At 38.8% G+C, this 14,308-nt stretch overlaps 2 protein-coding genes and 1 long non-coding RNA gene across 4 annotated transcripts in view; 1 reads left to right on the top strand and 2 right to left on the bottom strand.

Annotated features, from left to right (window-relative positions):
* Positions 1-14,308, bottom strand: part of nvd (cholesterol 7-desaturase nvd) — a 167,026-nt gene that overhangs the window by 675 nt on the left and 152,043 nt on the right. The window lies entirely within an intron of this gene.
* LOC149501910 (uncharacterized) overlaps positions 1-14,308 on the top strand; it is a 184,396-nt gene that overhangs the window by 169,827 nt on the left and 261 nt on the right. Inside the window, exon 1 of one of the 2 annotated variants that reach the window (XR_016323863.1) lies at positions 13,901-13,957. The exons of the other annotated variant lie outside the window; for it this stretch is intronic. This is a non-coding gene — a long non-coding RNA (uncharacterized LOC149501910). Of the gene's footprint in view, positions 1-13,900; positions 13,958-14,308 lie in introns of those variants that run through there. 2 annotated transcript variants of the gene reach the window in all.
* On the bottom strand, positions 9,848-11,818 carry LOC114247346 (uncharacterized). Its single transcript, XM_089731419.1, has one exon. The coding sequence runs from the start codon at positions 11,663-11,665 to the stop codon at positions 10,937-10,939; it is 729 nt and encodes a 242-aa protein (XP_089587545.1). The 5' UTR covers positions 11,666-11,818; the 3' UTR covers positions 9,848-10,936.

The raw sequence follows: 14,308 nt of genomic DNA, 5'->3' as shown, positions 1-14,308 counted from the left end.
TTTAGATCACTTTGGTGGTGAGGGCGAGGCGCGACGGCAGGGGAAATCGTATCAAGCGCGTTATTGGTAGATCAGTCGAACCTTGCGTCCCGCACCGCGCCCTCGTTCCGCTTGCTCCCAAAAGTACGCTTGCGTACAGTGAAAAGTCTATCGTTATTAATCGTTAAGTTATTTGTTATAATTGCTTGTTGACTTTGTTGCCATTGCTATTTGTTGAGTGTTTGTTGATTTTTTATAAAAAATACACTATGCCGCGACAAACTGGTGTAGTATTCAAAAGAAAGGGTACAAAAATTGTGTACGACGTATAATGCTTCATTATAAAACAGGGGAAAAATGATATGGAAAAAGTAAAACAGACTTCGGAAGCAACAAAAACATCAGTGAGTACTGTTAGGTCCATTATTAACGAAGCTAAAGGCTCTGGCTTGCTCGCCGTGTTTGGGACTCCGGGTAAGAAAAGATCAGGGAAGAAGAAAGTTACCGGAATGGATAGTTTCGTTCAATCTGTAATAAAAAGATGTAATCATAATAACTACATAGCAAGCAGCGAAACTCCGTACCGTAGAAAGGCTTCGAAAAATTTAAAGAAGATGTACACATTAATGGCTCGGAATGAAGTTTACGACGAATTATGAAAGAGCTAGGCTTCAGATGGAAAAAAAAAACAGAAAATAATCGGAAGCTGGTAATTAAAAAAAGAAACATTCGATTACTACGAATCGAATATCTTCAAAAAATGATTAATTATCTATAGACAAAAAAGAAGATCGAACCGACCGAGTTGTAAACTACACCGATGAGCCCTATGTCGACTCATCACGATGATGGCGACTCGGGTGATGAAAACAGTGATGATGATGATGGTCAAGATTATGATAACGAAAAAAAAAATACAAATACCAGCTTCGCTTCAACTGAACCAAGACCTGGCAACAGCTCTAGTTTTGACTTAATAGAAGGAATATCTATTTTACCCCAAGATTAAATAATTACAATTATTAACCTATATTTTTTGTTGATGTTCTAATAAATATATAAATAAATACATATGTTGATTTTAATAATTTAATTGCATTATGACGCAGAGTAAATAATGTTTTTGCACGTGAGTGTACCATGCGCAAACTTACCCCCACTACGTCAACAAATGCTCAAGCAGTTTGCCGGCTATTATACGTTTGAATTTTAATATATAGTCGGATTTTTTATTAGACGAAGTCAACTGACGTTTACTGTGTTGTCAGCTTTTGATGAAATAAAAATAGTGTTGTGACAAAATGAACGATTGAAAAAAACTCCTGAATTCATGAAATTGCCTCGATTGTCTAGTGAATAGTTGGTGTGCCGAGTTGCCGGTATCGGGTACGGGGTTCGAATTTTAGGCGTGCTTTGTATATACCAACGAGTTTTCGACGAAATATTATGTTCCTATAGTATCTATCTGTACTGATCACCGAGTGTTTTAAACATTAAAAAAAACATTGCGAGGAAGCTTGTAAGACGGTCCTGTTTCCAATACATCATATAGTTGAAACTATAGATGTATAAAATATAACAATTATAGGTAGGTAATGAATATAAAAAAAAGGCTGATTGTAGTTACATACTACTGGTAACATATATTGGAGCACTTTAATACAATTTTATTGTAAAATATAAATAATATTCTTTTATAGTTTGAAATTAGTGATTAACTCTTCAGACTCATTGTTCATTCATGTGATTGAACGAGAACTGAACGCATCACTATTCTTTAAATATAGCAACATTATTTCACAAAGTGACATTAGCTACTGTCAGCTGGCTTCGTCTAATTAAAAATCCGACTATAGGTATTTGTGTGAATATTTTTCATGCGGCCAGCCGGTAGTTCCCCGCAAGTAGTTACTTAATTTTTTATTCGCAACTTTTGTAAAATAGCTAGTCGCTCGTAATTGTTTAGTAATATTTCATATTAATTTTTGTGTTTGAATTACTTAAGCACTTGTTTGAAGATAGTTTTATTATTTGTTTTAATGCGTGTTTAATAAGTGAAAGAAAGAATGGCGTCTAAATGGAAGTACAGTCCTCTTTGGATGCACTTTGAGGAGACCGCGCCGAAACAATGCGTCTACTGCTCTCGTATATTAACATTATCGTCGAGCTCAATTTGCAGTCTAAGTCGCCATATGAAATCCGTTCATCCCACAATAAATTATATTACCTAAGTAAAAAATAAAATTATTATATTATTAAGTAAGTCAATCTCTGTCAAGTAATATAACAGTGTATTACAATACAAAGTATGATGAACACATCACTTAGGTAATGATTCGGGTGTATAGATACAATGTATTCGTCGTCACAGTATCTATTGAACGCACCGAGTAATGTTAAGAGTGATGTGTAATGTTTTCGAGTAATATCACCTGTCTGTAAAAGTGATGTCATATCACATTACATTGGGAAGTGATGTTTTGCGCAAGTCTAGGAGGCACTATAAGCTTATTTACGTTATTTGCAAGATTTCCCGCCAAAGCCTGCTGCAGCGGGCTCAACTAAAGTTGTCTGTCCGAGATCTTGGGTTTAAAAGAATTAACAAGTTGTTTCTTTTTTTGAGATTTCTTCGATTGAACGTTGACAAATTCAGATACATTGGAAAGATCGAACTCATCACAGAAAAATATTGGTTGGCCAAACCTTGAGTTAGTCGTATCAATTGTCTCCTCAGTAATATTCGGATCCGGGGGATCCGTTCCCGCCTCCAACTCCATACTATCTACGCTAAAGTACTAAAATATACAATTATAAACTAAACATATATACAGTTATAAACTAAAATATGCTACAATATCTACAGAATATCAAATTAATTTAATTAAAAAGGATATGATTTTTTTTATTGGCCCTCTTCTCAAGTTCCGTCCCAAACTTTTTGAAGGTTCCCGCCTATCCTCCATTAGATTATTATTGAGACCTTCGATCAATAATAGTACTAGATTAAAGATCAGGAACAAAAATAAGACGCTCCAGTGGCCACGTTTGCAGACACGAAAACATCTTCATTTCTTAGAAAAAAGTTTAATAATGTTAACGACTTCAGTTTATTCTAAACCTTAATACTTAAACATAAAGTTTAATTACCATTGCAAAATATATGCATTTAGGTCCTTTCGTCAGAAAAAGAATATTAAGGAATAAATTTAAAATGTCACTTGAACATAAAAAGACATCAGTACAAAAATATTTATTCTAAAATGATACTTAAAGCCTAATTTATAAGGTTAAAAATATTTGTTTAAAATTTCGTGCTTATTGTATTGTGGAACTAGATATAGTTCTTGGTATTACATTTCAATGCTCAGAACACAGTAAGTATTGAAAGACATAGAGTTGCAGAATATACATATTTGTTTTAGGTTTGTTTTGTATGGTCGCAACTATTTTTGACCGATTCAAAAAAGTAGTAGATAATATTTTACATTGCCGCTATTACAACAAATAGGTGATAAAAAATAAAATTGAATAAAGTAAAAAAAATATGAAAGGAAACACGATACATGTTTTCCACGTATTCTTTATACAGAAGTAATTAAAACAATAATGTAGGTTTAATTACCTTTAAACAGATTCAGTTTGTTATAAAGCTGTCTTTTAGAAGTCATTTTTATATGAGCGGTTTCTTTTTTACAAATATAATGTAATCTTATATCAATGAATTTGTCTATAATCAGTTTCATTTAGGCTTATTTTATGGCTGTGTTCGTTTCCCCCAGAAAACAAATCCTTTTCAGCATATACGCTTAAAATATTTACACATACATATAAAGTTTTTTTAATACTTTTTTGCATTGATTTGCCACCACCATTGAACAATTCTAGAATTTTTATAAGGGTTCTATATTTCTTCTCTTTCTTTCGCGACAATATATATCCATTGTGCACAGCGACAAGGGGCTACTAGGAAATCTACAAACAAAAATAACATTATAAAATAACAAAACTACTCTATGCATTCCCTGTTCAAAAATTGGTGATGTTTGTTACAATAGTTGGTGCCTTGTTGCAAACATTGGCCAAACAATTACAATATTCGTAAATTGTGTTTTATTTACAATATAATTGTGTTTATTATTTTATGAAAAACACTTGATAATATAAATTTACCAAAAAAAGATATTCCTTCCAAAACCTTGGTGTTACGGTGGTTTTTTACTCAGTTTTTGAACGCGCATTGCAGCGTTTTGACGTCTTAGTGTTGGCTATGATTGGACCATACTAATTTGAAATAAGACCACAAATTTATTTGTGGTCTTATTTTTCGGGCCGTTTTTGAAGCGCTAATCGCGAATCTAGTAGTATTATTGATCGAAGATTGAGACCATATATTACGTGTATAGTCTATGGTTGTGACTGGTATCTAGACCTTTAGGCCATATTGAGACAATTCATTAGCAGCAGGGTAGCCAGATATTTTTTTCCGAAGTAGCCAAGTTACGGCGCTGTGTTTCTTAGTTGTAGGTACTTATTAACTCCATGGTTTCTTATGACCGTAATGTTGCGCTAGTAGTACTTCAAGTAAGCGCCAATATTTAAATGAAATATACGTGTACATAAATTCCTTTTTGTTTTATTTAAAATTTTAATAATATTAATAATGATTTTGTCAATTTTTAATTAAATAGATTTATATATTCATAGATTTTACTTTTGAAATAGAATTATTATTATTACTATTCAAACGATCAACAAAAATAAATATTATTTAAATAATAACAACATTTTAATGTATTTCTTTTATTTAAAAAAGTTAAAAAATAGACAACACCTGAGAAATAAGCTTGAACACAGCCATGCAAAGTTGTTGATATTTTGAGAACTATATCCAAACAATAATAATGCAGTTAAACTATATGTTTCCAAATAGACAGATTCCATACCCATGAAGTATTGGAGTAGTATTCATATTTAACCTTCTCATAAAAGGTCAAAAGTTTTATTATTTATGTTTTGGAGATAGACAAAGTGAGGTAGATTTTTTGAAGGAGTAATGTGGAACACTAAACCTTGAGCTTGTTGACAACTTTATTTACCTAAGCTCCAATATTAACAATACCGGATCCAGCGAACCTCCGGTCGTCGTGCCGAAGTCGGAGACCGGAGTGGATCCCGGCGATCGCACGCAGGGTGGACTGGGGGCCCTTCCATGCCCTGCGTCGGTCTCTCACGCAACCCGTGATCGACCACACACTATGTTCCGCGCTTTATTCAGGTGTTGTCATGATTTCACTTCGAACATCCTACCTCTCCCTATCCCACTCTCCAAAGAACAACAAAAATGAAAGTCATAAACAAAAAAAGGGTTATATCGGCGATCCCCTATTCCACATTTAATGTGGATTTCAGCAATGTCAGGAGCCTACATAGCGACCTTGACGCCGTACACCACCATCTTGAGATGGCGCAGGCTGCCCTACTGTTTCTGACGGAGACGCAGATATCAGCTCCGGATGAAACCTCGTATCTTGAATACCCCGGCTACGTATTGGAGCACAACTTCCTGCGTAAAGCCGGGGTGTGTGTATTCGTTCGGGCTGATGTCTGTTGTCGCCGTCTACGAGGCCTCGAACAACGGGACCTGTCCCTCTTGTGGCTGCGCGTGGATCACGGGGGTTGTACTCGAATCTACGCCTGCCTGTACAGGTCCCACAGCAGTGATGCAGGTTCAGCTCTGATTGAGCATGTGCAAGAGGGGACTAACCGCGTACTTGAGCAGTACCCATCTGCGGCGGTGGTGGTCCTTGGAGACTTTAACACTCACCACCAAGAGTGGTTGGGGTCCAGAGCCACTGACCTCCCGGGTCGGACTGCCTACGATTTCGCCTTGGCCTACGGCTTTTCCCAGCTGGTGACACAGCCCACCCGTGTCCTAGATATCGAGAGGCACGAACCTTCTCAGTTGGACCTTCTGCTGACCACGGATCCGGCTAGATACAGTGTGGTGGTCGACGCTCCACTTGGATCGTCTGATCACTGCCTTATCCATGCTGTTGTACCACTCTCGTCGATACCTGGTCGTCGTTCGACCAGGTATTTGGAAGTATATGTCAGCAGATTGGGATGGATTGGGGGCGGTTCTGCTTTTCCTCTGCTGATCCTGATGTCTGTGCGGACCGTCTTAAAGACGTGGTGCTCCAGGGGATGGAATTGTTTATTCCCTCCTCTGAGGTGCCCGTTGGGGGTCGCAGTAAACCCTGGTATAACAATGTCAGCAGGGATGCTGCACACCTCAAGCGGTCCGCATACGTGGTATGGGATAATGCCAGGAGACGTAAAGGATCCTAACATCTCAGAGGAAAGGCGGAAATATAACGCCGCTTCCAGGTCCTACAAGAAGGTTATTGCCAAGGCGAGCTCGGAGTACGTTGCTAGAGTTGGCGAGCGACTAAATAGCTATCCCTCTGGGAGCCGTGCTTTTTGGTCGCTCGCCAAAGCTGCAGAAGGAAACTTTTGCAGGTCTAGTCTCCCACCACTGCGCAAGTCCGATGACAGTTTGGCCCATAGTGCGAAAGAGAAGGCTGACCTTCTGGTCAAACTCTTCGCCTCGAACTCGACCGTGGACGACGGAGGTGCCACACCACCGAACATCCCCCGGTGTGATAGCTCCCTGCCTGAGATCTGCTTCACGCAGTGTGCAGTCAGGCGGGAGCTCCGACTCCTGGACGTCCATAAGTCGAGTGGGCCAGACGGCATCCCTGCAGTGGTTCTGAAAACGTGCGCCCCTGAGCTGACGCCTGCGCTAACGCGTTTGTATCGCCTCTCTTATTGCACTAAAAGGGTTCCGTCTTCATGGAAGACCGCCCACGTCCACCCTATCCCCAAGAAGGGTGACCGGTTGGACCCATCGAGTTATAGGCCTATCGCGATAACTTCCTTGCTTTCCAAGGTGATGCAGCGAATAATAAATATACAACTCCTGAAGTATCTAAAGGATCGCCAGCTGATCAGTGACCGACAGTACGGTTTCCGTCACGGTCGCTCAGCTGGCGATCTTCTTGTATACCTTACTCACAGGTGGGCTGAAGCCTTGGAGAGCAAGGGCGAGGCTCTTGCTGTGAGCCTTAATATCGCGAAGGCCTTCGACGGGGTCTGGCATAGGGCACTTCTATCGAAGTTACCATCTTACGGAATCCCCGAGGGTCTCTGCAAGTGGATCGCTAGCTTTTTGGATGGGCGGAGCATCACGGTCGTTGTAGACGGTGACTGCTCTGATACCATGACCATTAACGCTGGCGTTCCACAAGGTTCAGTGCTCTCCCCCACGCTTTTCATCATGTATATCAATGACATGCTGTCTATTGATGGCATGCATTGCTATGCGGATGACGGCACGGGGGATGCGCGATATATCGGCCATCAGTCTCTCTCGGAGCGTGGTGCAAGAGAGACGATCAAAACTTGTGTCTGAAGTGGAGAACTCTCTGGGGCGAGTCTCAGAATGGGGTGAATTGAACTTGGTTCAATTCAAACCGACAAAGACACAAGTTTGCGCGTTCACTGCGAAGAAGGACCCCTTTGTCATGGCGCCGCAATTCCAAGGAGTATCCCTGCAACCTTCCGAGAGTATCGGGATACTTGGGGTCGACATTTCGAGCGATGTCCAATTTCGGAGTCATTTGGAAGGCAAAACCAAGTTGGCGTCCAAAATGCTGGGAGTCCTCAACAGAGTGAAGCGGTACTTCACGCCTGGACAAAGACTTTTGCTCTATAAAGCACAAGTCCGGCCTCGCGAGTACTGCTCCCATCTCTGGGCCGGGGCTCCCAAATACCAGCTTCTTCCATTTGACTCCATACAGAAGAGAGCCGTTCGGATTGTCGATAATCCCATTCTCACGGATCGCTTGGAGCCTCTGGGTCTGCGGAGGGACTTCGGTTCCCTCTGTATTTTGTACCGCATGTTCCATGGAAAGTGCTCTGAGGAATTGTTCGAGATGATACCAACGTCTCGTTTTTACCATCGCACCGCCCGCCACCGGAGTAGAGTTCATCCATACTACCTGGAGCCACTGCGGTCATCCACAGTGCGTTTCCAGAGTTCTTTTTGCCACGTACCATCCGGCTATGGAATGAGCTCCCCTCCACGGTGTTTCCCGAGCGTTATGACATGTCCTTCTTCAAACGAGGCTTGTGGAGAGTATTAAGCAGTAGGCAGCGGCTTGGCTCTGCTCCTGGCATTGCTGAAGTCCATGGGCGACGGTAACCACTTACCATCAGGTGGGCCGTACGCTCGTCTGCCTACAAAGGCAATAAAAAAAAAACGACGGCGTATCGGAATGGCAAAGGGAGCCATGACTGAGCTCGGTAAAATCTGGAAGAACGTAACATTACCCACAAAACAAAGATAAAACTGGTGCTCACTCTGGTCTTTTCCATTTTTCTATACGAAGCGGAGACCTGGACCCTTAAAGCGGCTGATCGCAAACGCGTGGATGCTTTTGAGATGTGGTGCTGGAGAAGAATTCTCCGGATACCTTTTACAGCGAAGAGAAGCAATCTGTCTATCTTAGACCAACTGCAGATCAAGACTAGACTGTCACACTCTGCCTTCGCCGCGCACTCGAGTACTTCGGTCATATTGCTCGGAAAACACCGGATAGCTTAGAGAGACTATTCGTGACAGGGAAGATCGATGGAAAGAAACCGCGCGGGCGCAGTCCGACAAGGTGGTTCGACCAAATCCGCACCACACTAGAGATCCCATTCCACGACGCCCTTCATGCGGCCAATGGTCGGAGGAGCTGGCGGGACGTTACAAGGAGCAAAATCCTGACGACATATAATGGTCACGACCCTCAGCAGTGGGGAAACGACGTGAGGAGGAGGAGAATGCGTTTCGGGATTATTTGAAGCAGTAATGCGTTTGTAGATGTCTATGGGCTCCAGTAGCCACTTAACACCAAGTCGGCTGTGAGCTCGTCCACCCATCTAAGCAATAATAAAAATCATGTACATACCTACTTATAATAGGATATTCAAGGGCATTTATAGAAGCATTATAGAAAATAAAACTACATAATATTTAATTAAAAAAATTGATGCTAAATGGTTACCGGGGCCCATCTATGGGCCGTAGATGGGCCGTGAGCTAGTCAGCCCACCTAAACAATAAAAAAATTATACAAATATGGCAAGTTTTTTTTTTACTGATGTAAATGTATTTGTCGTATTACGTATCAACGTAAATTAAATCAAATATTAAAATTAATCAACAATTTGATTTGAAAAATTCTTTCAGCCCATTTATTGAGGAAGGCTATAACCCAGGGGTGGCCAATTTTATTAGAACCAAAATCCACTGTTCACTGATGAAAGGCCCACCGAGTCTCTCGTCGGATCTTCTCAGTGGGTCGCGGAAATTTCTTGAATTTTAATGAAACATTATAGTTCAGCGTACAAATATGTACTCTAATTTGTTCTATTAAAATTATTAACATAAAAGTGAAGTTTAATCTTAGAATCTATTTCATAGTTAATACACATAAATTAGTTCTAATTAAGCAACTCAAGCACTCAACAAAAATGTTTACGGGCGTCGGCTACTGGATGGCTTCGATTCGATTAGTTTCTCATTGCTCCTGTAGATGGCAGTAACGAAAGCAGTTGTTCAAAACATTTTCTTCAAATTTGGATATTTGTCTTTGGAAACCAATGCCTGAAAATCTTGACCTGAGGATGACCGCTCCACATGAGGATGTACTTTAAAAAATTACATTTATTTTCTTAATTGATATGAACGTATTGTATTTTGATTATTGCATTACAAGTACAAATTGTTACCCAGGTGCAATATAAAAGAAAATTTCAATTTTTTTTTATTCAATAATATGTAGTTTTATTTTCTATAATGACAGCCCTCGAATATTTCGTTCTAAGTATGTACATGTTTCTTTTTATTGCTTAGATGGGTGGACGAGCTCACAGCCGACCTGGTGTTAAGTGGCTACTGGAGCCCATAGACATCTACAAATGCATTACTGCTTCGAATAATCCCAAAACGCATGACTGCTTCAAAAAATCTGCCTAACTTTGCCCATCTCCAAGACATAAAAAATAAAACTTTTGACCTTTTATGACAAGGTTAAATATGAATACTACTCCAATACTTCATGGGTATGGAATCTGTCTATTTGGAAACATATATTTTAACTGTATTATTATTGTTTGGACAAAGTAGAGAGAAAATCAACAACTTTGCAGGGCTGTGTTCAAGCTTATTTCTCAGAAAATATGAGGCCTAGGTTATAATGAGTTGTTTTGCAACGACCATAAAGTTCCGAATGGCATTTGTTCTTTACAAGTTGTATAAGACATTATGTATTTACATCAAAAAAATTCATAAAAACCTAGAAATTTTTGCAACGATCAAGCATTTTATGATATTATATATTCTCAGATACATTATTAAACTATCAATTTGTGCAAATGCTTTGTTACACTTTACACATGAATACTGTTTTTCTCAAATATGCATTTTCATATGTGAATTAAAATTACCAACACTGAAAAACCTTTTCCACACAATTCACAATAATAGGGCTTCTTCTCTAGAAGGTATCTTTGTGTGTTTTTAAATGACTGATGTGTGTAAAACCTTATGTACAAACTTCACTAGCAGACGGTTTGTCTTATGTATGTATTCTCATGTGTGTTCATAGATGACAAATTTGTGATTCACAAATTGTGAAATATGTTTCTGCTTTATGTGTTATCATCTGCATTTTTTAACAATGAAATTGTGCAGTCTTTTTATCACACATCACAAACAAAGTTTTTCAGCAGTGTGTTTTACTTATATGTTTTTTTAAACAACTCCTCTGTGCAAAAGATTTTTTACACATATCACAAACATAAGATTTCTCTGCCAAATGTGTTGCTATGTGGATATTTAAATTACTCATTCGCGAAAAGTCTCTTCAGTAGAAAAGAAATTCTCTGCAGTATGTCTTCTCTTGTGTATGTTCAAAGTATCAATTCGTGCATAGCACTTCTGACACACTTCACAAATGTACGGTTTTTCTCCAGTGTGTATTCTTAGATGGGATTTTAAATGATTAATTTGGTTAAAACCTTTTCTACACACTTCACAAATGTGCGGTTTTTCTCCAGTGTGTATCCTTATATGAGATTTTAAATTACCAATGTGGGCAAAACCTTTTCTACATACTTCACAAATGTAAGGTTTTTCCGCAGTATGTATTCTAATGTGTGTTTTTAATTCACCAATTTGTGTAAAGCGTCTTTCGCACACTTCACAAACATAAGGTTTCTCTGCAGTATGTGTTCTCTTGTGTATTTTCAAAGTATCAATTCGTGCATAGCACTTCTGACACACTTCACAAATGTACGGTTTGTCTCCAGTGTGTATCCTTATATGAGATTGTAAATTACCAATTTGGGCAAAACCTTTTCTACATACTTCACAAATGTACGGTTTTTCTCCAGTATGTATTCTTATATGAGATTTTAAACTACTAATTTGGGAAAAACCTTTTCTACATATTTCACAAATGTAAGGTTTTTCCGCAGTATGTATTCTAATGTGTGTTTTCAAATCAGCAATTCGTGTAAAGCGTTTTTCGCACACTTCACAAACATGACGTTTTTCAGAAGGATGCATTCTCATGTGCGTTTTAAAGTTCTCTCTAAATACAAAGCATTTTGTATTAATTTGTACAGACTTTCTTATTATTATTTTTTATTTTTTGGCTCTGGCACGGTTTGTGCATTAGCCAGCGTCAAGTAATAACGTTTTTATAATTCGCCGTTTTATTTCTTCTTCTTCTTCTTTATTTTTGGCTCTGGCACGTTTTGTGCATTAGCCAGCGTCAAGTAATAACGTTTTTATAATTCGCCGTTTTATTTATTTACAGTTTATAAATAATAAAAAACGAAGGAAACTTATCGCAACAAAACATAAATGATTTAGAACGAATTGAATTTACAAAAAAAATCAGAATAATTATATAACAGGGAAAATAAATCAAAATTATAGTTTAATGTTATTATTTAAAATAAACCTACTTAAAATACTATATACAAGGGGATTAAAATCTCGAAGAAGTAAAGAAATATTAGTAGGAAGGGGAACAGAGAGAGATACTAAAGAAGTATATAAGGAAGAATGATCATATAAAGAACAAGAAAAGAAAATATGATTCAGGTCACAATAACTCTCGCCACACTCACAGGCGGTACTAGTTACGATACCAAGTTTGTGCAAATGAACTGGAAGGCTGTTATGTCCCAGACGCATACGAATTATAGTAGAAGTGGCGGTTTTACCAAACGACAATTTGGCAAACCATGGCTTCCTGGGAACGGAAGACTGTATAGCATGCAAGAAACGACCCTTAATCCGGCCGCTCTCTTCCCAACACATATTCCACGATTTGTGGAGGCATATGCCGGGCAAAGCAGCAAGATCATGGCCAAAATTCTTGTACGGGTATACGTCACCGGTCACAGTAGCACTGTTGGCCAAACTGTCAGCTTTCACATTTCCAGATATGCCACAGTGACTAGGTACCCAACAAAATGATACTAAATAGTTGTGTGATTGGCAGTGCAACAGCTTTCTCTTACATTCAAATATTACATGAAAAAAAGGGTTAAGTTTTAGTGAAAATTTTGCTAAGCTCTGTAATGCACTTAAGGAATCAGTAAATACAACGGTTTTTTTTAGTTTGAAAGACAGCACATATTCAAGAGCTTTTAATAGTCCAAAACATTCACCGGTAAAGACCGATGATTCCGGAGGTAATTTAATTTTCTGAACTATGTTGTACTGTTTGTGATACACTCCAACACCAACACACCCACTGGAGTGTTTAGATGCATCTGTATAAATTTGATGCCAGTTAGGCCATTTACTATTGACATTGCAATTAAAATTTTCATTGGCATTAAAATCAGATTTTTCAATGCCAAGAGAAAAGCAAATCACTGGAGAAAGTAAAAGAGAATCATAAGAAGCGCCAAATAAAGGAAGCACCTGAAAAGAATGAGTTGGGGCTTGTAATTGTTTGAATTTCAGGAAACTTTTTAACAGACAAGGTAAAGGTTTATGTGAAGAGGGTACTTTTTTAGAAAGAAACTCTAGTTTCGAAATGAGGGGATGATTATGGAACTGAACAATTCTAAAAATGAATCTATCGGACAGATATTGACGTCTTAAGTTTAAAGGAGGGTCACAACATTCTATTTGCAGAGCATTAACCGGGCTCGATTTCATGGCACCAGAAACAATCCTCAAAGTCCTAGACTGTATGAGATCTAGTTTTCTAAAGCCAGCCACATTACCTGGGTCTAAGAAAAAGGTCCCAAAATCCAGTATACTTCTAATGACAGCATTATACACCAACCTCAGTGTAGCCGGGTGAGCACCCCACCAAACCCCACCGAGACATCTCAGCATGTTCAAGTTTCGCTCACATTTACTAACCACAAATTCGCAGTGTGGTTGACCCGTTAGTTTAGAATCAAGAATAGCTCCTAAGAACTTAACTTGATTCCTAATGGGTAATATATCGCCATCATATGTTATAATAGGTGAGCAAGGAGTACGGGATTTGGTGAAAAGTACAACGGTACTTTTTGAGGGGGAGACAGATCTAGGCCATTTGCATCCATCCAGATTTTTAGCAAAGATAAAGAGGAGGAAACATATCGTTCAGCAGTACTTACAGACATATCAGAGGCATAAATAACCAAGTCATCGGCATACTGTAATAAACTAACTGAATCTCCGACTGAACCTTCTAGATCATGTGTATAAATATTGTACAATAAAGGACTCAGAACAGACCCCTGTGGCAAACCTCTCCATACCAGCCTACTAGGCTTATAAGGGCCGCCAACAAACAACGATTGCTTTCTTCTTGGAATTCTTGTTGGCAAAAGACTAGTTTTTCTAAAGGTAAACAGTACGCTGATATTCAAGGCTTTATTCCTCCCCGACCTTGGTTCTGCTACTTCAAAGATTTACATAAACGCGTTACAAGTACGATCTGTAGATTAAGGTTAGGCCATACGTGTACCCCCGTCCATCTGGCTAAACTTCATATCAGGGATAGTTCTATTTTCGAATGTGGTCTTGACGAGGGCTCTCCAAATCACATGTTTTTCAGTTGTCCTCGTCTATCTTCCTCCCTCTATGATCTCCTTCCTCCTGATATTCCTCGCCCCATTGATCTCAAATCTCTTCTTTTCCTTGTCAACTCCCCTTTCGTTTATATTCTTAGTTCATTCATTAACCATAATAATATTA

Source organism: Bombyx mandarina, chromosome 11 (assembly GCF_030267445.1).
Source record: "Bombyx mandarina strain Sakado chromosome 11, ASM3026744v2".
NCBI lineage: Eukaryota > Metazoa > Arthropoda > Insecta > Lepidoptera > Bombycidae > Bombyx > Bombyx mandarina.
The sequence above is the reverse complement of the archived record's forward strand: the minus strand, read 5'-3'. Positions and strand labels throughout refer to the sequence as shown.

What these genes read in the sequence shown, in the direction of transcription:
- LOC114247346 (XM_089731419.1), bottom strand. Translation starts at nt 11,665, where the DNA reads ATGAGAATGCATCCTTCTGAAAAACGTCATGTTTGTGAAGTGTGCGAA.